We start from the raw sequence: 24706 nt of genomic DNA, 5'->3' as shown, positions 1-24706 counted from the left end.
GAAATTCGAACAAGCAAAACAAAATTATGAGAGAGACCGAGAATTATGGAAGCTGTTATTTTCCCAGCTGAAGCACAGCTGGCCTCACAAGCATTTTTGCTGGTTACCCCAAAACTCAACTACCACTTAGCACATTGCTTCTGTAGCATAAATGTGTCTAGACTTCACAAAGTCCCCTCCTAAATGAACCTAAAGATCATCACTTCTGAAGTAGCTGGTACTGAAAAGAGTGACCCCTGGACCACTGTGTCTATTCACACATTACTTCAAATTGGATGTCTCGGTCACTTAGTAGAGTCTCAGAAGTACCTCAAAAGGGATATCTGGGTGGGTCAGGTGGTTAAGCATCTGATCTTGGTTTCAGCTCAGAGCATGGGATAGAGCTCTGCACTCAGAGGGGTGTCAGCTTGGGATTCTCTCTCTAAGAGAGAATTCTCTCTCTCAGAGAGAGTTTCTCTCTCAAATGAAACAAAAACAAAAACCACACACACCTAAGAGAGGGAAGATAGTGTAGTAGCAGACTGAAATGACATCAGATCCCAGGAGTTCAGCTAGATAGATATCAAACCATTCCAAACACCTACAAACTCAACAAGAGATAGAAGAAAAGAAGAGCAGCAATTCTAGGAACAGAAAATCGACCACTTTCTGGAAGGTAGGATGTGCAGAGAAATGAATCCAAAGCGACAGAAAGATAGCACAGGGGAAGGACTGGCTCCCAGCAAGCGGTAGAGCAGTAGAGCACAAAACCAGAACTTTTAGAAGTCTGCTCCACTAAGGGACATCGTTGCAGAGGCTAAGGCAGGGGAGGGGGAGCGCTCACAGAGACAGTGTCGTCTCAAGTCCCATGGGGTCACAGAAAGATTGGGGGTATCTATGTGTGGCAGAGCCCCCAGTTATCAGAGCCAGGAAGCCAGCTGCAGAGACGGAGCCAAGGAGTGAGCTTTCAGATTAGGGTTACCTTAAACCATGATCTGAGGCACAGTCAGGCCTCTACTCTTTGAGCAGGGACCCCCACAAGTGGCAGATCCAGGGAGACTCACCTTCCTTCCCCAGGAGGAGCAGCACAGCAGGAATCTGATGGGTTTGGAGACTCCAAATGGGGCCGTGCGCCAGAGACAGAAACTCTTAGTCACAGGCCAGGTGAGCACAGAGCCCGGCCGGAGACCAGGGAGATGGAGGGATTGACAGCTTTTCTCTGAGAGCGCACTGAGGAGTGGGGCCCGAGCTCTCGGCTCCTCTGGGCTGGAGACAGGGCAGCCGTCATCTTCATTCCCATCCTCCAAAGAGGTATGGGAAGCGATCAGAGAACAAAAGCTCCCTAGAGCCAACCGGCGCAGATTACTTAGCCCAGCCCCTGGCAAGAGCGGTGCGATTCCGCCTCGGACAAAGGCGTGAGAATCACTGCAACAGGCCCCTCCCACAGAAGATTAGCAAGAACATCCAGCCAAGACCAAGTTCACTGATCAATGAGAACAATGGGACTCCAGAGTTAGGGGAAAGCAATGCACAAAATTCATGGCTTTTTCCCCATGATCCTTTAGTCTTCCAAAGATAACGTTTTTTAAATTTTTTTTATTCTATTTTTTAACTTGTTAAAAAACATTAAAAGAGGAAAGAGGACAAGTTTATCTTAACAATACCTGTCTAAAAAAAAATCTTTTTAAACCTTCGTTGTTATGGTCATATTTTATCCCTTCATTGTATTTAACTTATATTTTGTATACATATGGGTTTTTTTTTCTAAAAAATTTTGGGATAAAATTCCTTCTAATAGATCAAAATATACCCTAATCTAGCATAAGGCTTTGTTCTAGTCTCCAGCCTGAGCACATTCCCATCTCTCTCTCTATTTTTTTTTTCATCTTTGAATCAACTTATCAATTCCTTTTTTAGAATATTTTTTAAAATTTTCATCTTTACAGTGATATTCCATCCCTTGATCAAGTTTATCCTTATTTTTGTATATATGTAAGTTTTTCTTTCTTTAAAATTTTGGGGGGTAGTTTCTTCTAAGAGACCAAAATACACCCAAAATCAAGTGGGTGGCTCTGTTCTATTCACCAGTCTAATATATATATATATATATATATATATATATATATATGTATATATATGTGTGTGTGTGTGTGTGTGTGTGTATTTTTTAAATTTCTTTTTTCCTCTTTTCTTCTCCCCCCGGTTTTGGATCTCTTCTGATTTGGTTAGTGTACATTTTTCTGAGATCTATGCCACCCTTTCAGTATTTTATTCTCTCGTTCATTCATTCTTATCTGGATAAAATGACAAGGCAGAAAAACTCACCACAAAAACAAACAAACAAACAACAACAACAACAACAAAAAAAAAAAAAAAAAAACAAGAGGCAGTACTGACAGCTAGGGACCTAAACAATACGGACATTGGTAATATGTCAGAACTAGAGTTCAGAACAACGATTCTCAAGGTGCTAGCTGGGCTCAAAAGAGGCATGGAAGATATTAGAGAAACCCTTTCTGGAGAAATAAAATCCTTTCTGGAGGAATAAAAGAACTAAAGTCTAAGCAAGTTGAAATAAAAAAAAAAGCTGTCAATGAGGTGCAATCAATAAATGGAGGCTCTTACTGCTAGGATAAATGAGGCAGAAGAGAGAATTAGTGGTATAGAAGACCAAATGATAGAGAATAAAGAAGCTGAGAAAAAGAGAGATAAACAACTTCTGGACACAAGGGGAGAATTCGAGATAAGTGATACCAGAATACAAAACAATATTAGAATAATTGGGATTCCAGAAGGAGAAGAACAACAGAGAGGAGCAAAACGTATATTGAAGCAAATTATGGTAGAGAATTTCACTAATATGGCAAAGGGAACAAGCATCAAAACCCAGGAGGCACAGAGAACTCCCCTGAAAATCAATAAAAATAGGTCAACACCCCATCATCTAATAGTAAAACTTACAAGTCTTAGTGTCAAAGAGAAAATCCTGAAAGTAGCTCAGGTCAAGAAGTCTGTAACATACAATGGGAGAAATATTAGACTGGCAGCAGACTTTTCCATAGAGACCTGGCAGGCCAGAAAGAACTGGCATAATATATTCAGAGCACTAAATGAGAAAAATATGCAGCCAAGAATACTATATCCAGCTAGGCTGTCATTAAAAATAGAAGAAGAGATAAAAAGCTTCCAGGACAAACAAAAATTAAAGGAATTTGCAAACACCAAACCAGCCCTACAGGAAATGTTGAAAGGGGTCCTCTAAGCAAAGAGAGAGCCTCAAAGTAGAAGATCAGAAAGGAACAGAGACAATATACAATAACAGTCACCTTACAGGCATTACAATGGCACTAAATTCGTATCTTTCAATAGTTACCCTGAATGTAAATGGGCTAAATGCCCCAATCAAGAGACACGGGGTATCAGAATGCATAAAAAGCTAAAACCCATCGATATACTATCTATAAGAAACTCACTTTAGACCCAAAGAAACCTCCATATTTAAAGTGAGGGGGTGGAAAACAATTTACCATGCTAATGGACATCAAAAGAAAGCTGGGGTGGCAATCCTTATATCAGATCAATTAGATTTTAAGCCAAAGATTATAATAAGAGATGAGGAAGGACACTATATCATACTCAAAGGGTCTGTCCAACAAGAAGATCTAACAATTTTAAATATCTACGCCCCTAACATGGAAGCAGACAAATATATAAACCAATTAATAACAACAACAAAGAAACACATCAATAGTAGTAGGGGACTTTAACACTCCCCTCACTGAAATGGACAGATTATCTAAGCAAAAGATCAACAAGGAGATAAAGACTTTAAATGATACACTGGACCAATGGACATCACAGATATATTCAGAACATTCCATCCTAAAGCAACAGAATATACATTCTTCTCTAGTGCACATGGAACATTCTCCAGAATAGATCACATCCTGGGTCATAAATCAGGTCTCAACTGGTACCAAAAGGTTGGGATCATTCTCTGCATATTTTGATACCACAGTGCTCTGAAGCTAGAACTCAATCACATGAGGAAAGTTGAAAAGAACTCAAATACATGGAGACTAAAGAGCATCCCACTAAAGAACGATTGGGTCAACCAGGAAATTAAAGAAGAATTGAAAAAATTCATGGAAACCAATGAAAATGAAAATACAACTGTTCAAAATCTTTGGGACACAGCAAAGGCGGTCCTGAGAGGAAAGTATAGAGTGATGCAAGCCTTTCTCCAGGAACAAGAAAGGTATCAAGTACACAACCTAACCCTGCACCTAAAGGAGCTGGAGAAAGAACAGGAAAGAAAGCCTAAACCCAGGAGGAGAAGAGAAATCATAAAGATCAGAGCAAAAATTAATGTAATAGAAGCCAAAAGAACAGTAGAACAGATCAACAAAACTAGGAGCTGGTTCTTTGAAAGAATGAATAAAATTGATAAACCCCTGGCCAAACTTATTAAAAAGAAAAGAGAAAAGACCCAAATAAATAAAATCATGAATGAAAGAGGAGAGATCACAACCAACACCAAAGAAATACAAAGAATTATAAGAATACATTATGAGCAACTATACACCAGCAAATTTGACAATCTGGAAGAAATGGATGCATTCCTAGAGAAGTATAAACTACCAAAACTGAACCAGTAAGAAATGGAAAACTTGAACTGACCCGGAAACATTAAGGAGAGTCATCAAAAATCCTCCCAACAAACAAGAGCCCAGGGCCAGATGGCTTCCCAAGGGAATTCTACCAAACATTTAAAGAAGAACTAAAACCTATTCTCCTGAAACTATTCCAAAAAATAGAAATGGAAGAAAAATCTCCTAAGTCATTTTATGAGGCCAGCATTATCTTGAACTCAAAAACCAGACAAAGACCCCATCAAAAAGGAGAATTAGAGACCAATATCCTTGATGAACACAAATGTGAAAATGCTCACCAAAATACAAGCCAATAGGATCCAACAGTACATTAAAAGGATTATTCACCACAACCAAGTGGGATTTATTCCTTGCCTGCAAGGTTGGTTCAACACCCACGAATCAATCAATGTTGTACAATACATTAATAAAAGAAAAAACAAGAACCATATGATACTCCTAGTAGAGGCTGAAAAAGCATCTAACAAAGTACAGCATCCTTTCTTGATCAAAACTCTTCACAATGTAGGCATAGAGGGTATATACCTCAATATCATGAAAGCTATCTATGAAAAACGCACAGCGAATATCATTCTCAATGGGGAAAAACTGAGAGCTTTTCTCTTAAGGTCAGGAACACGACAGGGATGTCCACTATCACCACTGCTATTCAACATAGTACTAGAAGTCCTAGTCTCAGCAATCAGACAACAAAAAGAAATAAAAGACATCCGAATCAGCGAAAAAGAAATCAAACTCTCCCTCTTTGCAGATGATAGGACACTTTATGTGGAAAACCCAAAAGATTCCACTCCAAATCTACTAGAACTCATACAGGAATTCAGTAAAGTGTCAGGATATAAAATCAATGCACAGAAATCAGGTGCATTTCTAGACACCAACAGCAAGACAGAAGAAAGAGAAATTAAGGAGTCAATCCCATTTACAATTGCACCCAAAGCCATAAGATACCCTGAATAAACCTATCCAAAAGAGGCAAAGAGGCAAAGAATCTGTACTCATAAAACTATAAAGTACTTATGAAAGAAATTGAGGAAGACACAAAGAAATGGGAAAATGTTCCATGCTCATGGATTGGACGAACAAATAGTGTGCAAATGTCTATGCTACCAGAGCAATCTACACATTTAATGCAATCCCTATCAAAATACCATCCTTTTTTTTCAAAGAAATGGAACAAATAATTCTAAAATTTATATGGAATCAGAAAAGACCTTGAATAGCCACAGGAATGTTGAAAAAGAAAGCCAAGGTTGGTGGCATCACAATTCCAGACTTCAAGGTTTATTACCAAGCTGTAATCATCAAGGCAGTATGGCACTGGCACAAAACGGACACAAAGATCAATGGAACAATAAAGAGAGCCCAGAAATGGACCCTCAACTCGATAGTGAACTACTCTTCAACAAAACAGGAAAGAATGTCCAATGGCAAAAGACAGTTTTTCCCCATTGAGAATGATATTCGCACAGCTTCCCTATGACCCAGCAATTGCACTACTGGGTATATACCCTAAAGATACAAACGTGGTGCTCCAAAGGGGCACGTGCACCCGACTGTTTACAGCAGCAATGTCCACAATAGCCAAACTATGGAAAGAACCTAGATGTCCATCAACAGATGAATGGATAAAGAAGATATGGTATATATATATATACACACACACAATGGAATACTATGCAGCCATCAAAAGAAATGAAATCTTGCCATTTGCGATGACGTGGATAGAACTAGAGGGTATTATGCTTAGCGAAATAAGTCAATCAGAGAAAGACAACTATCATATGATCTCCCTGATATGAGGAAGTGGAGATGCAACATGGGGGGTTTGGGAGGTAGGAAAAGAAAAAAATGAAAGAAGATGGGATCAGGAGGGAGACAAAGCATAAAAGACCCAATCTCAAAAAACAGACTGAAGGTTGCTGAGGGGAAAGGGGTCGGGAGAGGGTGGTGGGGATATGGACATTGGGGAGTGTATGTGCTATGGTGAGTGCTGTGAAATGTGCAAACCTGGCGATTCACAGACCTGTACCCCTGGGGATAAAAATACATTAAATGTTTATAAAAAATATATAAAACTTAATAAAAAAAAATTAAAAAAAAAAAAGGAAGGTTAGTGATCACAGTGGAGAGCTAAGGGTAGTTCAAGAACCAAAACCAGGAAAAGGTAGAGGATCTGGAAAGGGATGGCATGGAGCCTCTGTGAGGGAGGTCTGGACCTACAGCTCATGCTACAGGAGTTGCTGGTAGGTTATCAACAGCTCTGTAAGGGGCCACTGCTTTCTGCCTTTTTCAGGTTTTTTCAGCTCAATCGTAACTTGGGAAAATCGTTTCTTGCCCAGAGAGGAAGACTTCACAAGGGTTTGGGGAAGCAAGGGGCTGGATCCGTGCAGGGGGTCTCAGTACCCCCACAGCCTTGCTGTGTGACCTATAGATAACCTCCTAACTCCCAAGCCTCCATTTCCTCTCTCGTAAAATGCTGATGCATCCTCAATTCCATGCCTTAGTTTCCCTAATTGTAAGCCCCTTATAAAAGACAAGATGAGTGAAGTACTTACTACTGTCTGGTGCCTAGTCGGCAGCGAGCAAGTGTAGCTATGGTATTTTCCAGCTAGGAATGAAGGGGATGGGAGGAATTGGAAAAAGAGACAACATCGGTGAATTTTATCTTCTGTTTTTTTGTCTTTTGTCTTCCATATCATTACGTTTTTGAGAAATCAAATAGTTTGATATGCTCTCTGAAGTGGCAGAACAGGATTCTCTGAAGCTGATCACGGGAGAAGGAAGGGAAACCAGACCCGGGGGCCAGGCTCCTGCTGATGTGGTCTTAGGCCGACCTCTGCTTAGTGACCAGACGAGCCACAAACCACTCTTTCTTGTAAGACAGACCCAAAAGGATGACATTGTGAGGACAGAAATAAAAGACAGAGATTATAAAGGAAGTAGGATTATAAAGTCTTCTGGATTTATCTTTTTATGAAGTTAGAAATCATTTTGAAAAATGGCAAATAACCTGGATCCCCCATAACCTCCTTGTTAACTATGGTTTAAATCTGTACTCTCATTTCTTGGCCTTGCAGACAGGGAACCGCGCTCAAGAGTATTAAGAAAGTGTGTGTTTGGGAATGGGAGACAAGCTAAAATTTGAGGTGCTCTCTGTTACTAGATCTTGTGAAATGCTTTTTTTTCCCCCTGTGTCCCTTCAGCCTTTTTCCTTGTTTCCAAAAAGTCTCGCCAGCAATCACAGCTCCTGTCTTAAAAAATTTAAATGAGTGGCATCTGACTGGCTCAGTCAGGACAGCCTGTGACTCTTAATCTCGAGGTCATGAGTTCCATCCCCACACTGGGCACAGAGAGCACTTAAAGAAAAACAATTAAATGAGCAGAGTCACCAAAGGCAAGTTGTCTATGCCAACTCAGGATCCCACTTACCTCTGTGTTATTGTTAATGTGTACTGACCACAGCCATTACTCCTCCTCACAGACAAATAATCAGAACAGGAAAAAAGTCAAGAACAAACTTTGCCTAGAGACAATACAGCTGTTGTATTCAGAAGGTTCTCCATGGAAAATGGCGAAGAAGTGAGTAAAAGCAACAGACAGTGTAGTACAGAGCAGCTGTCAGTCAGACCCTAACCACTGATGGATTTCCTGGCAAAGGCCACGGCTCCAGGGGATTCTACGACCATCATCCATGCCACAAGCCCAAATCAAAACGCGTTTGGGAACAAACAGTGAATGCAAGGTCCGTGCTGGGGATAAGAGACAAGGGACATGATCCCTGCCTTTAAGGAGCTTATAACACAGTCCAAAAATGTTTGGGAAAAGATGGTATTTGGTGTGTGTGGTGGAGAGGAGTCGTTGTCTCTCTACTCTTCTATAATCTTTCTAAATGTTCATCCACTTTTAAATGTCCTGGCAGGGAGCAGTAACACCTGCTGTGAGTGAGCCCCCAGCACGGGGTGTGAGTGTGGGGGCCACCTGGGCTTAAACGCCAGTTCCCTTGTGCAGCCTGGGAGACACACTTCCCAGCATTCAGCCTCAGGTCCCTCCCCTACAAACTGGAAGGAATAGGAGGGTTCTTGTAATAGTGAAATAGACTCATGCAGAGGAAGCCCTGAGGGCAGTGGCTGGCACGGAATAGTATTCAATAATTATTTTCAAAATGAGATGAAGAAAGAGAACTGGCCAGTGACTGACGAGTTCCCGGCTCCAAAACTCAGTACAATTCTTATAGAAGGAACTCAAGAATGTGCATCCACATAAAACAACCAAGAGGTTACAAAAAGTCACAGTAATTTCTCAAACTGAGAAAACAATGTGATTAATCTTTATTACTAAAATGACATTTCTGCAGTTTTTCTGTTGATATATAATGCAAAAAAGGGCCAGATCAATTTCACTACACATTCGGTATATATTTGGAATGGGGCAATTTAAAATGTAGGCTATTTTGCATGAATAAAACTCATTCTGCAGGGGACTCAAAGAGACAGATGGTCAACCCACAAAACCGTTAAAACTGTTTTCAACAAGAGGCCTCTCTGACTGCCAAACAGGAGAGAAAAACCGAAAGTGTATATATACCAAGAGTGAATTTTTAAAACGGACTCCAAATAGAAAGTGACCAGGGCACACATTCCAAATCACAAGAATAGATTTGGAATCGATCTGTTTCTCCCACAGGGCAACTCCCTGTACAGGTGATTTTCTGGGAAACTATTATGAATGACTTTCCTAATAAGCACTGGCCCACACTACTTCATAGGCTACTCCAGTAGGAACCAGACCTTCCACCATAAACAAAAGTGGTGATCCAGCCTCAGCCAACGCTGGCCAGAACACCAGGACCCATCAACTTCTCAAGATTTGGTACCAGAATGATCTTCAAAATTAAAATCTGCTCTCCCTACCTCTTGCTGTTATAAGTACCATTTTTAAAAAGCCCGTGTTCTAACATTTCCTATTTTTTCCAGTTATAAGAGAAAAACCAAAGGAAAAGAACCACAACACTTTCTCTAAGAACCACACTGGCTTTCCATTCAATGTAAAAGTTTCTAGAAACATGAAATTTGTGCCAAAAGGCATTCAATATCATTTTATACTCCCTGATAATTTAACTGAGGGATGATGAAAATTGCAGGTAAGTTGGTGGAACATCACAGAGGACAAAATACAGTGAGTTTTACTTTGTCAATGTTCAGCTCAAGTCAACAAATACACTTCTGTCAGCCCAATAGGTAATGTGCAAGGTGCTAGCGCTCAGTGGGAGAAAGGGAGGGGAGGCCAGTGAACATCTAAACAGAGTATGTATAAGCACAGAACTCTTATGAGAAAGGCCAAGTTGATCTGTTCTCAGGTTGTCAGGAAAAAGAAGGTTTTGCGGAATAAGAGTACCACACAAGCCAGGAGGAAGCAGGCCACGTGCGAGGCAAACCGGGAGGGCAGAGATAGCGTGATGCGGTGACTGTTCATATATAATGTAGGTTCTACCATGGGAACCGGGGGACTTGTTTCTTAACTAAACCGCATTTGGAGGAAAGACAGCACTTGTGACTTTCTTCTTTCTCTTGGATTAAATAATAGGTAGTGAAAGAGAGATATTTTAGCTAACGATTACATTCTCATTCTGAGACTTTTAATAAGCTGTGGCCACGCACAACCTAGAACAGCCTGTCTAACAGAAATACAATGCAAACCACATGTATGAGATTAAATTTCGTATTAGCCGCATTTGAAAAAGTACAAAAACAAATCACAGGCAAAATTCATTTTAAGAATATATTTTCCTTAACCCAAGTATGCAAAATTTTATCATTTAACTTGTAATCAGTATGAAAATCATCAATGAGGCATTGTACATTTTTAAACTAAATCTCTGAAATCCTGTGTTTATTTTATTCTTACAGTACCTCTCAGTTCAGATGCTAATTTATCAGAAATCCTGTCTGTCTGTATGTATGCATGTACATACGCTTGACCCCAGGATCAAGAGGCACAGGCTCTACCACCTTAAGCCAGCCAGGCATCCCTATTCCATCTGTAATTAGATTTTTTAAAAATTTACAGTTGAAAAAGTATATTCACATAACTAATAATTCACATAAGTTTTCCAAACATTTCCAGTCACTGAATTGACTGAATTCTATTTTTAAATTAAAATTAATTAAAATTAAATAGAACTAAACTTCAGTTACTCAGTTCTACTAGCCCCATTTCCGGCTAGAGGCTACAACAGTTGGACAGCTCAGTTCTAGAATAAGTGTGTAAGAACTTTGGGGTCTTATGTCTCGTCTGAGATTAGTAAAAACAAAAATCAAGTTAACAGACTATCAGGTTCATAACAGGGTACTAATATTAGGCATTTTGGATTACCCTCCATGACCACTTGTTGGTCCACATGCACTCATGCAAGTCCTAGCTGAGAAAAAATAGTGAGGCTATCTGGAAAAGGCCTTGCAAAGAGATGGAGATTTGATTGCAGGAACCTTCAAGAGTTCCTCTGAGAGCAGAAGGTTCTTAATACTTACTGCCGCGGTCTAGGTGTTATCCGTGTTAATGAAGCCGATGAACAGACTCAAGAAGCGGACATACTCTGAAAGGGCACAGAGAGAAAGGGGTCATAACTGGGATGGATAGTTTTCTTACCTTCTCTCCGCACTCACCCGAGAAACACCCACCCCAAACAAAAGTCAAAATTATAAAAATCTAAGTTCTTGTAATTGTCAAGAAAACACGTTTTCGTCCTACTTAGGCAAAAGTATAGGCATGCTTCTTACACAGACTCGCCAGTGAAAGTCGGAAAGATTAAACCGATCGTCACATCTCGAGGAGTGTATTTCACAAGGACTTCGCTTTTATGGGCGAGTTCTTCCGGGAATCCGGAAAACATTCACCGTTCATCCGGAATATTCCATTATTTATCCTCCAGAGCTCTTCCGCGCGCCTATTCCACTCCAGGCCCCGTGTAGGCCGAGAAATGACCGCAGAGAACTAGAAAGACCCACCCACAGGGCACAGGGGACAAGAGCTGTCCGAGAGGAGCGCGCCGGGGTAGGGCTGGAGCAGGATTGAACAGGCACAGAGAGGGGAGGCCGCGTACAGCCGTGGACAACACTCGGGCTAAACAAGTTCTCCGGCGCCCAAGAGCTTGAGATGTGACTGAGCGTCGGTCGGCCGGGCCGCCCACATCCGAGAGACCGCTTGGAAGGAGGCCGGCGAGCGGAGACGAAGGCGGGCTTCCTTCTGACCTTCTGACAGAACTGCCACCCCAGCCCGCGCCCAGCAGGGAAGAGGCAGCGACGGGCCTTTCCCGGCGGAGGCCCCGCGGTGAGCACACGGAGTCCCAGGGCCACTCTCCAGGCTGGGGACTGAGAGCGGAGAAGTGGGGGAAGGAGAGAGGGCGAAGCGGGGCATGTGGCTCGCAGACGAAGCCGAAGTGAAGCCAGAGGGAAAAGCAGCCCAGCTCCTGGGAGACGGTCTGCACTTCCTGTCAGGAGTGTGGCTGCGCCCAGGGACGCCCAGGCGACAGCGGGAAGAAGGGACCACAGACAGAGCCCTCAGGGACACCAGAGCCGGGGCTGGCAGCCAGAACTGGGCCGCCAGGGAGGAAGGCGCAGAGCGCGGGAAACCAGAAAGAGCTGGTCAACAGGTCCAGGGACTCTGGAGGCAAGTGTGATGAGGACCGGCTGAGGTGTGAGGAAACCACCGGCATTTCGCTGAGGCCAAACTAAGCCCCACTTGCTGGAGCAGAAGGTGAAACAAACCCTGAAGGTACCTGGGACAACGCCAAGGTCCCCCCCGCCTCTTCGCCCTTTTAAAAGGTGAGGGTCAAGGACAGGGGTAGAGTTTGGAGGCGGGATGGCCAGGGACCCAATCGGGCGGAAAAGCGCCGCAGGCTGATCGCCAGGAGCCAATCGGTTTCTAGAGCTCACTTGACTGACAGACCCTCACGCCAACGCCTGAGCGCAGAATGGGAGGCCGCGAATCGCAAGGGGGCGGATTCCAGGGCACTAACCCGGAACCGGTTGGGGACTCGATTCCCATTGTGAGGCCAGACCTGGGGCGGGCCCTCAGCCAGAATGGCAATACCATCCGGACCAATGGGTGAACCGTCTAGAACGAGTGGCAGCTGCGCCACCCAGTGGGTGGCGGCAAGGGGGCGGGCGAAGTTAGTGGGCGGGGTATCAATCAAGCATCTTTTTTCCTAGGCCCCTCAGAGGCGATCGGGCGGAGGTGCCGCCGGGGTCGCAGGTGAGAGAGTCTGTCCGGGAGGAGGCGGCAGCTCCGCGGACGGTGGGTGCCCTCGCAGCGGGGAAGGTCCCGGCGGGGCTCAGCGGCAGGTGGCGGTCCCCACGGGGCCGGCCTTGGCCCTGCATCTGCGTCGCAGCGGGACCACGACGCTCCTAGAAGTAGCAGCCCGCCCGGGGCGGGTGGGAGGGCTGTGGCCGCTGAACCCAGGCTGCGGGACTTTCCCGCGCACCGAGTCGGGACTCTGCTTTAGTAAACAGAAAGAAGACTTGCCGTCCAGGTCGCCACCTCTCCCAGCAGGTGTGGCCGCCGCGCTGTGGCAGAGGCGGGCGGGCGCCACCTCCCCCGGGGTGGCCTCCTGGGAGCTCCGAGTCCCCGGGTCTTCCCTGCGGCCCTTCCCGGGCGGTCCCACAGAAGGCGGCGGGGCCGGGGGACAGGTGTCCTCTCATTCTGATAACAGGTGGCCCCTAAGTAAACTTCACTTACCTACCGCAAGTTTCAGAGAAGAGCGCATCCTGGTCGGCAGGGACGTGAATTTCCTAGAAGAATATGTGGGCGCGGGGAGGAGGGGGACTTGGGAAAGTTTGGATATTTTGTGATGCTTTCTTTTTCTGACCAGCCTACCGAATTTACAAATATATATAAATTATTGGGGGGGGGGACCCAGAGTTGACGGCGCCTGATTTCCCTCGGACCTCTTAATTCTGTCTTATCACACAGTATTTAGGAACTTCATTCTCAAGTGTTAGTCCGCGAATAAACAAGGCCCCCAGTTATTTTATGCCTTCGGTGGATTACATCAGTGAACTACTTATACCCATGTCCATCCTGGAAGGAATGTCCGCTGGGATTTCAGGGAAAATGGCAGTTGTCTGTGTTGGGGCATGCCAGATCTATGGGGTTTTAGAGGTTGCAGCTGCCCAATTCCCTTCGGTAAAGACAGGGAACACAACCGATATAAACGGGGTAGTATTTGACATCTAAAATGGCATCTTTTCACGCTCTGTGACGTGTTCTATCCCCAGTACTGGGAACAGGGACTTTGTGCGTGGCACATAGGAGGAGCCCAATCAATATTTGAGTAAGTTATTAGGTGGTGGATGACAGAACCCCAAGCTGTTATATAAGCCTCCAAATACAAAGGAAAGAACAGGGAAAAAAAAAAAAAAAGATCCTGGACACATAGCTTAGCTTCTCTCCGTGCAAAAATCGCGACCAAATTTCAGCTCAGGGTGCACTGATTTGGGCACTTTCTTACAGTAATCAGAAGATGTCAAAGGTTTTCACATAATTACGTCGAAACTGTCTGGAAATCTAAGATACGTGTACGCAGGAATAATGTTGGGCTAAGCCATATCCATCCTCTAACATAATATTTACTGCACGTATGCCCCTGTGTCGCTGTGTGTAGTTTATTCATCTCATCTCCTGGTAAATATTTTTATTTTTATCATGCTTTTACCTTAAAAATACGGTGGCACTTTTTAATTGGTTCAAGAAGCTATTGAAGTGCTCTGAAACATTCTTTATCTTTTGGAAACAAAAAGCCATGAATACATTGTTTTTAATATGATACAGAATTTGATATTATTTTAGCTCTCTGTTCTATTTTTAAGGACATCTAACTTGCTGATTCCATACTGAAAATATGTCTTTGATAACCTACGTACTCATCATTGGTCCATACAGACTACAGTAGCAACAAAGCCTTTTTACTTAGAATTTTCTCTTCACAATGTTTTATGACTTGTTAGGTTCTTACGTTTTTTGGCATAATCAAGGGTGGGGAATTTATCTAAAGGCTTCACTTAGTTTCACAAACTGATTCTTGCCCATATTGTCTGGGGCTGCCTTTTCCTTTTAAACATATGCTTTGCCCACTGAAGTTTGTTTTGTTAGCTTACCTTCCTTGAGTTACTTTATTTCATTTTCTGTCTTTTTCCAACCCTAATCACCTTGTTTTAAGTTGTATTTGTACTTCCTGTTTGTTAGGCATATTGTTGCATATTGAGGATACCTCCCTTGGAACAAGTGGGCTATCATCTCCCAGACCCCACTAGTGCCGAAACAGATGGTAGAGGAAGGCAAAAGCCAAGTTTGCACTTCAGTAGTTCTCTGAAGTGAGCTGCGACATAGGTACCAAGAAGTACATTTGGGCTGGTGTGACAATGTATAAGTCACGTTGCTTCTGTCCTTTTTTATAAGTATATGTAGAAAATATATATTTTTATATAAATTACATAAGGAATGGTAGGCCAGAGTACTAATTAAATGTGATCATTTACCAGTGTTCTAGAATGTTCATTCAGCGACTTGGGATCTAATGTGAAGGCAGGGCGTTCATTCCTGGCAGGTGCCCACCTCCCCAGCCAAGGCACCCATGTGCACAGAGGCCCGGAACAGGGGAGGAGGGTGACGACGGGTGACGGGAAGCCGGCCGGTGGGGTGGGAAGAGAGAATGGCCTGGGAGTGGAGAAGCAGGGGTGGCCCAGGGTGACAAGTGGGGGTCAGGCGCCAGGGCAGGAGCCCAGGTGAGGGAACCGCGGGGAGGCGGTCGGGTCAGAGCCAGAGCAGAGCTGTGTGCTTGTCTTCGGTCCGGGGTACGGCTCCCCGCGTGGACGCTGCAGGCTGCAGGCTGACGGCTTTGACCTCTTTCTCCCCAGGAATCATCCAGCCCGCCTGTGCTCCGAGATGAGCCGAAGACTCTGATGTGAACAAAGGGCCAACCAGGGGGTGCCCTTGGTTCTTGTGCTTTGTCGCATTTCCCGGCTTTTCACATCTTCTTTGCACTTACGTTGGGAAAATGAAGCAGTTGAAAAGGAAAAGGAAAAGCAATTTTAGTGTCCAAGAAACTCAGACCCTTTTGAAAGAAATCACGAAACGGAAAGAAGTCATTTTTTCCAAGCAGCTCAACACGACCATCAATGTGATGAAGCGGATGGCCTGGGAGGAGATCGCGCAGTGTGTGAACGCCGTCGGGGAGGGCGAGCAGAGGACGGGGACCGAGGTGAAGCGGCGGTACCTGGACTGGCGGGCCCTCATGAAGAGGAAGAGGATGAAGGCGAACATTAAGCTGGTCGGCTCGGGGTTTCCCCTCCCCACGTCCGACTTGGATGACTCTCTCACCGAAGAGATCGATGAAAAGATTGGATTCCGCAATGATACGAATTTCGATTGGCAGAACGTGGCGGATTTCCGGGACGCAGGTGGATCCTTAACTGAGGTCAAAGTGGAAGAGGAAGAAAGAGATCCCCAGAGTCCCGAAGTAAGTAGTAGCCCGGGAGTCCTCGTTCTCTTTTTGCTCCTTTAGTTCTGATGTTGGAGTTCAGGGTAGTCCAGGAACAGTAAAGGTCCCAGTTGTCAAGCTCACTTAAAAGTAGTTCCTAAGAAAGTCATTCCATTTTTTCTTCCTCCATGTCATTAATCTGTCTTTGAACCTAAACATGTTTCTCTTAATGATGCATACAGTTGACCCTTGAGCGACACGGGGGGGGTGGCGGCAGGGGGGCGCACTGGCTTTGCAAGTGGAAAAGCCGTAAGTTTTCACAGCCCCTCAAACTTAACTCCCAGTAGCCCGCTGTAGACCCACAGCCTTATCAGTAACACAAACACTCGATGACCTCCTGTTTTTTGTTACATATATCACGTGTGGTATTCTTAATGTAAGCTACAGAAAAGAAAATCATAAGAGAAAATACATTTCCAGGGCTGTACTGTATTTAGCAAAAAAAAACCTGGGGAACAGGTGGACCCGCCCAGCTCAAACCCACAGTGTTCAAGGGTCAGCTGTATTAGTGACATCAGGTAATTTATTATAAATATTTTTCAAAATTCAAAAGAAATGATTTTCTGTGGCTCAAAACAATACAGACTCTGAAGGATGCGTTTAGACACATGAACAACGGTGAAATCGAAATAAAAACTGAAAGTTGCTTTTTCCTTTTAGTTTGAGATTGAGGAGGAGGAAGAAATGTTGTCATCCGTCATACCGGATTCCAGGAGGGAAAACGAACTCCCCGACTTCCCCCACATCGACGAGTTTTTTACTCTGAACTCCACGCCGTCCAGGTCGGCCTACGACGAGCCCCACCTGCTGGTGAACATCGAGAAACAGAAGCTGGAGCTCGAGAAGCGGCGCCTGGACATCGAGGCCGAGCGGCTGCAGGTGGAGAAGGAGCGGCTGCAGGTGGAGAAGGAGCGGCTGCGACACCTGGACCTGGAGCACGAGCGGCTGCAGCTGGAGAAGGAGCGGCTGCAAGTCGAGCGCGAGAAGCTGAGGCTGCAGATCGTGGGCGCGGAGAAAGCGGCCCCAGAGAACGAACTCGGCCAGGGGGAGAAGGCCGTGCTTCAGCCGCAGGACATAGAAGCAGAGAAGCTAAAACTGGAGAGAGAACGCTTGCAACTGGAGAAAGATCGGCTGCAGTTTTTGAAATTCGAGTCGGAGAAGCTGCAGATTGAAAAGGAACGCTTGCAAGTGGAGAAGGAGAGACTCCGAATTCAGAAGGAGGGACACTTGCCCTGATGGATCTCAGTTCCAAGGTGCGCGGACGTGTGGAAACCATAGATTTTTCTCTGTATCCAGTAATATAAAAATGGTTGCAAGATTAGCTCTGGTATTTCTCCTGTTTAATGTCTGTGTTTTGGATAGGAAAAAGACAATTAAGTGTGGGTTCCTGTATACTGAAGTCGCGTGTTCCATAGCAGCGGCAGGCCCTAGCATAGACAGTATAGCAGAAACCCTTGTTCTACTCTTTGAATGAGTAAAATTACATAGCGTCTTGTATCATCTGTGCACTCAGAGTTGACAGTTAGTCCATGTACAATTCTAGCTCGGTTCCCAGCAGGGGGTGATTCTGCCCCCCGGAAGACGTGTGACAACAGCTAGAGATATTTTGGCTTGTCAGCTACTGGCATGGAGCCAGTAGAGGCCAGCGGGCCTACCTGTGTCCTGCCGTGCACAGGAGGGCTCCCACCTCCAAATGGTCCCGCACAAAACAGCAGTACTGCTGAGGTGCAGAAACCCTTTCCTAGCCTGACTCCCCCTCGAGAGCTTTGGTTGTAATTTCAGAATATTAAAACCTCAGATATTTAAATGGGTAGTTACTTAAATGGCCAAAACCTTTAACTGTGTAACATTCGTGTGTAGTATATTGAATGTAGGGAGTGACGAAGATGTTTAGGTATTTTATCCCAGTGTCTATCTCTAACCTGAGACTCCAAACATAATGCAGGGAATAGCAGTTTGCCCAAGGTGGGTCACTTCGAAAAGCAGTTCATTCCTCTAGCTGTTGATGCTTTCAAAGCTGCTCGTGCTGCATAAGGTTTAGTTCCCTTTTTTCTTTGAATTCATGATCTTAGTTTCAGTAGAAAAATGGTCATTTCAACCATGTACTTAAATCTTAATGTAAATGAAGGTTGAAGCTAGTAAAAATGGTACCGATATAGAAATGGTACCAGTAGTCCATGAGCTTTAAATCAATGAGTGGTTACTTTTTAAATAAATTCTAGTAGCTATGTGGGCTTGGGGGTGGGGGAGGGGGAGAATGTCCTCTGTGTCAGGTGGTGATGATGACGATGATGGTAGTAGCTGTGTGTAAATGGATTAGGGATGCACTTACCACACACTGTCTGACCTACTCTGTACTATGGAGTATTATTCCTGGGTCTGAGACTCAGAAAAGGAACACTGGAAGTCTGGTGTATATTGTCTCCACCCCCTCCCTGAGGAACAGAGTTTTGTATCTTTAGTCCCTGGGGTATGTGTTCTGAGACCAAGGGCTTGCTTTTACACTGGTGGCTTGCCTTCAGTCCCCCTGCAGGTGCTGTTTCCACAATCCAGGTGGTCCCCCTGTGCACTAATCTTGAGACTCTCTACGCGAGATCACTTTGTATTCTCTGATTTCCAGGGCTGACAATGTAGCTTTAATCCATCTCTTCTGTTGGCAGATACGACCTGGATTCTGCATTTGTTCCTTGTTAATTTAAGAATGTCTTGACACCATGTGTGAGATTGGACTAGGGACCTCTAAGGAGAAAATATACTTCTGCTTCATTACTTTGACTTTGAAATAGTGTTATTTTTTTATAACCAAAATAAATGCTTCTGCCGTAGAAATGAAATCTGCCTATACTAACTATCTGAAAGTTTACCGTTTCCAGTGATATCAGCATTCTGAGGACTGAGGTTTTTTAAGCCTGGAAGAGCGCCTCCTCTGTGAGTGCTCCCATTTGGGGCAGGCACTGTGCTCGGGGCTCTTCCTACATGATTTTATTCGCTCCAGAACAACTCTTGAGCTAAGTCTTTTATCCCTACTTTTACAAGAAAGGAAAAATTGCCTCATCGATTCAGTTACATTCTTGAAAAAGGATATGCCAATATTGACCGTAAGGCCTCCGAGGAGAAGGAGGGAAAGTGTGCGGTGCAGTCATACGCAGGGCTTGCGAGGGCAGCTCTGCTGCAGACCATGTGTGAGCAGTCCTTCCACACGCCCCACGGTGGCATCTCCTCATCTGTACAGTGGGCACCATGACACCTGCCCCGCCTGTGCTCATAGTTTGCTTTAAAACCCTATCTAACCTCTAACCTGCTGCTTAAATGCAAGGTGCCGTCAGCGTCTAGACTGAAGCTCAGTAGGCTGCAATTCCCTAGAAGCAAACATGAAGACAGTCGTACCGTTTTGGGTGGGCAATCTTTAAGTTCCTGGAGGAGATTTTTTTTTTTTTTTCCAAGCAGCCACTTCCTGTCTTCCAGGGCCTTGGTTGAAGAGCCTTGGCTTTCCTTAACCCTCCCCCAGGTGTGGGTGGATTGGGTTGGTCCCTCCACTCGAAAACCTGGCTGTTGGGTTTCTAAAGGGCAGGCACCCTTGGAATGCGTCCCAGGGGTTCGCAGCTCCTCTCTCGTCGCCACACCAGTGCTCCGTGGCTCCTGTTGCTCGGGGTTTTAAAGGAAATGAGACTGACCTCCTGTGGGTGGCGTGGGTCCTGGCTGGGCTCCTCCGGTCTACAGGTTGGCCGGGGGTTCATGGAAACTCAGTCTGCGGTCAGCCCGCTCCTGAGGATGCCCTTCAGTCAAGATGCTGAGTTAGAAGAAGGAGGGGCCCGTCCATCTGCAGGGACAGAGCATTCTCTCAGGCTTTTTCTTGCAAATTGAACACTCGGTCTTTGTAACTGGAGAGAATTCCTTGCTTCTCTTCTCTCATCTTCTGCCTCATTTGTCTATTTTATCTGGCTTTGCTTCTCCCCTCTTTTCATGCCTCTACCTCTTCATGCTTCGTCACTTCTATCCTGAGTAGAAAAGCAGATCCTAGTGCTCTGAGAATAGTTTATTTCAAATGAATAGCTACCTTTTCCTGCCTTTCTGGCCTTCACAATATTTTGTTTGTTTGTTTTTAAATTATGTCACTTGTAATTTACCCAGGCTTTCCAGTCGCTCTTCTCGGACCACAAGTTGTACCTCCTAAAGCTCCCAGAATATTAACTGCCTGTTTGCTTTTTCAATCTCTAACTTTCTTTCTGACCTGTGTGCTCCTTCATACACGTATACACCAGGGGGTTTAGAGGCCTCATTAAAACGCAGAGGAGGAAGGTGGAATGTATCACTTTGGGGTGAGTATCAGAAAGGGTTTAGCATATGTACACCGAAGAGACAACCAGAGAAGACCTATCTTCTGTTGGAGGGGTGGGGAGGAGGTGGCTAAATGCTAAATTAGCTGCCGAAGTCTCAAGAGATTAATTTACCCCCATCCAGAGAGGCATCGTGACCAGCGAGACATGAGAAAAGGCGATGATTACACAATTTGAATTTTGATAAAGAAGTTCTAATAACTTTCTTAATGAATTTCATCAGGAAATACCTTCATTACTATTATTATTATTATTTTTTTTTTTTTACCATTTTTCTGATGTGACCCATTCACCTATAAAAAAATGAGTAAGTTGCAATATAAAGTCCATCTGCAGCCTCCAACCTCCCAGGTCGTCCTTAGCACAGTGGCGTTCACTGTCAATTCCAGAAGCTTCCTGCCTCTTCCTTTCTAATCCTCCCTGCCCGACCCTTCCTGAATAGATTTCCCCAAGAACTGCTTTCATTACATCCTGAGAATTAACAGAACATGAGATCATAAAAGACAAGAGTTCTGGAAAGGACCACAGGTCTGGTCTCAATGCTCTTCTATCAGCTGGGGCGTGGCAGGCCGTCAGTGTGTCTAAGCTGCCTCCTTCTTATTAGTCAGCTTAAAACTACAAATCAGCTCAAAGATACTAGAAACTTGTCTTCCCTCTCACGAGTCCCCCTTCCCTCTGAATCAAATGTAATGTCCTCAAACGTTCTTTGCCCTGTTTAAGATGTTCTCCTACCCACATCACTAAAATACATTTGTCAAGCTGCTCTCCAAACACTTCACGCATTTCCCTTCCCTTTGCCTTGATCATGTGGCTTTCACCCTTGACCTTTTCATTTTCTATCCCAGAGTGACCATCAACAGAGCAAACCTTTTTCAGATCCAGGGACTTTGTCATTTCCATCCCTCAATACCATAATTTTAAAATACTGAAATTAATTTCACTGAATAAAATTAGACTATTTTATCATATAAAAAAGGGTATCTCTATGTCTTTCAAAGTCTCCTTGAAGATCTTTCGAGTTAAAATGTTAAAACGCCAGTCTACCCAGCTTATGACTCATTACCACCTGTCTGAGAAGTGCTCCCTAACCGCAGGGTGGGCCCGGGCAGCCAAGTGTGTGTTCAGGGACTCTCTTCGTTGGGTCGCACGGTACACAATGCGCTGGGGACAGACCGGGCTTGGCCTTGCAGCCTCTCAGCTAATGGTACCATCCAGAGGATTTTCTTTCCTATTAAAGATGACCTGTGTCCCGCCCCAGATCTCATGGTGCTTTTGATGGTTCTGCAAATAAGCAAGATGATAAAGATTTCCGTTCTGAGGGCGCCTGGGTGGCTCAGTGGGTTAAGCCGCTGCCTTCGGCTCAGGTCATGATCTCAGGGTCCTGGGATCGAGTCCCACATCGGGCTCTCTGCTCAGCAAGAAGCCTGCTTTCCTCTCTCTCTCTCTCTGCCTGCCTGTCTACTTGTGATCTCTCTCAAATAAATAAATAAAGTCTTTAAAAAAAAAAAAGAAAGCTTTTAAAGATTTCCGTTCTGACATACTCGCCCCGTAGAGGCCTTTAAAAATCCCCCACTTCATCCCAAGGGTGCTGCTAAAATGGAACGTTTGACGTGGGCCAAGATGTGAGAGAGGGTGCTTTAGTGAAAGGACTGCGTAAGGTAACCAAACGAACTGGTGATATCTGTCTACTCCACTTTTTAAAATACACATTAAACAGTTGTGTATAAGTTGCTGTCTGCCCAGCTAAGCTAGTCTCTACTGAGAGGAAGAGGACTCTGGACTCTTTTACTACTGTGACCAAAGTACTCGTACCAGGAATGTGAAAATTTTTAATTAATGGACATTCTTTTGGATGCCCAGCATCTATGTCCCCTTCCTGAGTTTACTGAATTTTTTTTCCCCAGGAATCATTGTATCTCTCATCTTCAGAGTCCAAGGAGGGATGTCAATTTGTTAATTTGATGTCACACTGTAGGAGTAGATATGATGGGCTCAAGGCCATCCACATATCCATTCTCCTGTGACAATGGTTGGTTCAAATTCAAGTGCATAACCCATTCAAAACCAGTGTATTTGTTGGACCTTCTGTGAAAGATAAGCTTCCACGCTTTCTATTGACATCTTAGCTCTCCATAAAGATGAGCTGTCTGGGCAGGTATAAAGCTGTTTTGGCTACATGGAAGGGGGCAGTTGGGAAGTCTCTGCATGGAGCCTGTCAGGGAAGACTGAATAGGGAGGATGAATTTGAGTCCTTGAGGATGTCATTTGAACTGCTGGATCAAACCTCACCTGATACTGGCGATGAATCTGAATTTTCAGCCTTACAAATCAATGACTTTCTCCCTGTTCTACATTTTCTTGGATTCTGTGATTTGTCCATTTGTCATCACAAGGTCAATTACATGAATCATATCTTCTAATTTTCCATTTTCTTCATGCTCTGGCATTTGTCATCTGGGGAGAGACTCTTCCTCCCACAACTAGCCAGTTCTCAGGGACTGTGCAGGCTTGGGCTGGAACAGGCCTTTCACATGCAAACCAACCAATGCTCAGACCCCCAGGACTTCCTTTATCAAACTCGCACAGACCAAGCCAGTATTCTTGCCTACTTGAAATCAACGCAGTGTCAGGAGCCAGACACCTAGAGACAGGGCCTAGAGTGTAGGTCCTGCTGCCATATTCAAACTGGCCACTCCTAGAGTGTCGACCTGACCTGCCTCATCTTTCCCACAGAAACTCCTACAGAAGCTGGGCCTTGGCTTTTTAATCCCTCTTACTTCTGCCTCCAAACGGAACCTGCTGCTTTCCCCGTGGTCCTTCATGGTGCAGCGTGGAAACATCATTACTAAAAGCCTTTCAGTGGTTTCAGTCAAGCCTCGATAAATTAAATCCTGGGTTTAATTTTAGAACACCCCCCCATTATCACGTGGGTGGGATGATTAAGTTGTTTGAGTTGGATTTTCTATGACTTAAAACTGAAAGAGTATAGACTTATGTAGCCAGATCAAGAAAAAAGTAGGTGACCCCAGGATTCTTCTCATCTGATAACTGTCTACGTCCTCCTCTCTCTTTTTATTTTTAAAGATTTTATTTATTTATTTGACAGAGATCACAAGTAGGCAGAGAGGCAGGCAGAGAGAGAGAGAGGAGGAAGCAGGCTCCCCGCTGAGCAGACAGCCTGATGAGTCTGCTTTATTAGACTTTATTAGACTAAATCATTAGATAATTTTGTTTTAATACAAAGTAGTTAAACCCAAATGAATATTTTGGGTTTTAATACGTCTACTTTTTTTGGGGAAATTTTCAATATATTTTTTAAAGATTTTATGCATTTATTTGGCAGACAGAGATCACAAGTAGGCAGGCAGACAGGCAGAGAGAGAGAGGGGGAATTAGGCTACTGGCCAAGCAGAGAGTCTGATGTAGGGCTCGATCCCAGGACCCTGAGATCATGACCTGAGCTAAAGGCATAGGCTTAAACCACTGAGCCACCCAGGTGCCCTGAAATTTTCAATATTTTTTTGACCACCTTAATATTCTACAATAAAGCTAACCATCAAACATAAAAAATCATGTAAAAAGGGACACATTTTTTTTCTTTAGACGTCTCAGGTGGTTTACCTGAAACTCTAGATTTTCTATGTATTTGAATTTTAGATACATTTTACAAAAATTCTGATGCTTAAAAATATTTAAAATGTTATTTACCTTGATTATTGACTTTTGGGTTCGGCCTTAAATTTCACTCTTGCAGCAAATGCCTCATTGACCTCATTGGCCCTGGAAGAGAAGTTCGATTCCTTTAAAGTAATAACCTATTCTTCATGCTCAAACCCAGTATAAACGCTTTTTGAAGGAGTGAGTGGTTTAAAACGGTAATGGTTCGCGAAAGTGCGCAGTCCCGTCTAGAAATGGAACCCACCGCGCGGGGGAGACTCGGGAGGCTTCCTTCTGTGAGTCTGTCTCCTCACACAGAGCCCTCTGACGCTTCTGGTTCCCCAAAGTGTGGTTCCTCCCGCACACGTGGGATCCCCCACGACGCCGCGGGGCGTCTAACCCGGCAACGCCACGCTGGCCGCCGCGCCCGGTGCCGCAGGTCAAGCGCCGGCGCCCACGAGACGCCCCCGCACTGCAGGCCGCGCGGCTGGCAGGTCCCCCGGCTCCCAGCGCCTCCGTCCGGT

The 24706-nt window shown here is 44.6% G+C and overlaps 1 protein-coding gene and 1 long non-coding RNA gene across 6 annotated transcripts in view; one reads left to right on the top strand and one right to left on the bottom strand.

Moving 5' to 3' along the window:
* LOC125079311 (uncharacterized) overlaps positions 1-12461 on the bottom strand; it is a 53085-nt gene extending 40624 nt beyond the window's left edge. Inside the window, exons 1-2 of one of the 2 annotated variants that reach the window (XR_007121085.1) lie at positions 12430-12461; positions 11183-11247 (exon numbers count right to left, since the gene is read on the bottom strand). This is a non-coding gene — a long non-coding RNA (uncharacterized LOC125079311). Of the gene's footprint in view, positions 1-11182; positions 11248-11431; positions 11544-12429 lie in introns of those variants that run through there. The other variant, XR_007121084.1, reaches the window with a different exon arrangement.
* Positions 12462-12811: 350 nt separating this feature from the next.
* MSANTD4 (Myb/SANT DNA binding domain containing 4 with coiled-coils) lies at positions 12812-19022 on the top strand. 4 transcript variants are annotated; one of them, XM_047690827.1, is made up of 3 exons: positions 12812-12905; positions 15566-16167; positions 16849-19022. In XM_047690827.1, the coding sequence occupies exons 2-3, from the start codon at positions 15706-15708 to the stop codon at positions 17422-17424; spliced, it is 1038 nt and encodes a 345-aa protein (XP_047546783.1). In that variant the 5' UTR covers positions 12812-12905; positions 15566-15705; the 3' UTR covers positions 17425-19022. The 4 variants fall into 4 exon arrangements, with proteins under 4 accessions (XP_047546783.1, XP_047546782.1, XP_047546784.1 ...); XM_047690826.1 differs by having other exon boundaries at positions 12816-12947; XM_047690828.1 differs by lacking the exon at positions 12812-12905 and adding an exon at positions 12956-13202.
* Positions 19023-24706: the final 5684 nt, after the last annotated feature.

The sequence above is a fragment of the Lutra lutra genome, chromosome 10 (assembly GCF_902655055.1).
Source record: "Lutra lutra chromosome 10, mLutLut1.2, whole genome shotgun sequence".
NCBI lineage: Eukaryota > Metazoa > Chordata > Mammalia > Carnivora > Mustelidae > Lutra > Lutra lutra.
The sequence above is the reverse complement of the archived record's forward strand: the minus strand, read 5'-3'. Positions and strand labels throughout refer to the sequence as shown.

Coding starts and splice junctions, on each gene's coding strand:
- MSANTD4 (XM_047690827.1), top strand. CDS start 15,706: ATGAAGCAGTTGAAAAGGAAAAGGAAAAGCAATTTTAGTGTCCAAGAA. Junction 16,168..16,848: donor GAGATCCCCAGAGTCCCGAA/GTAAGTAGTAGC, acceptor TTTTCCTTTTAG/TTTGAGATTGAGGAGGAGGA.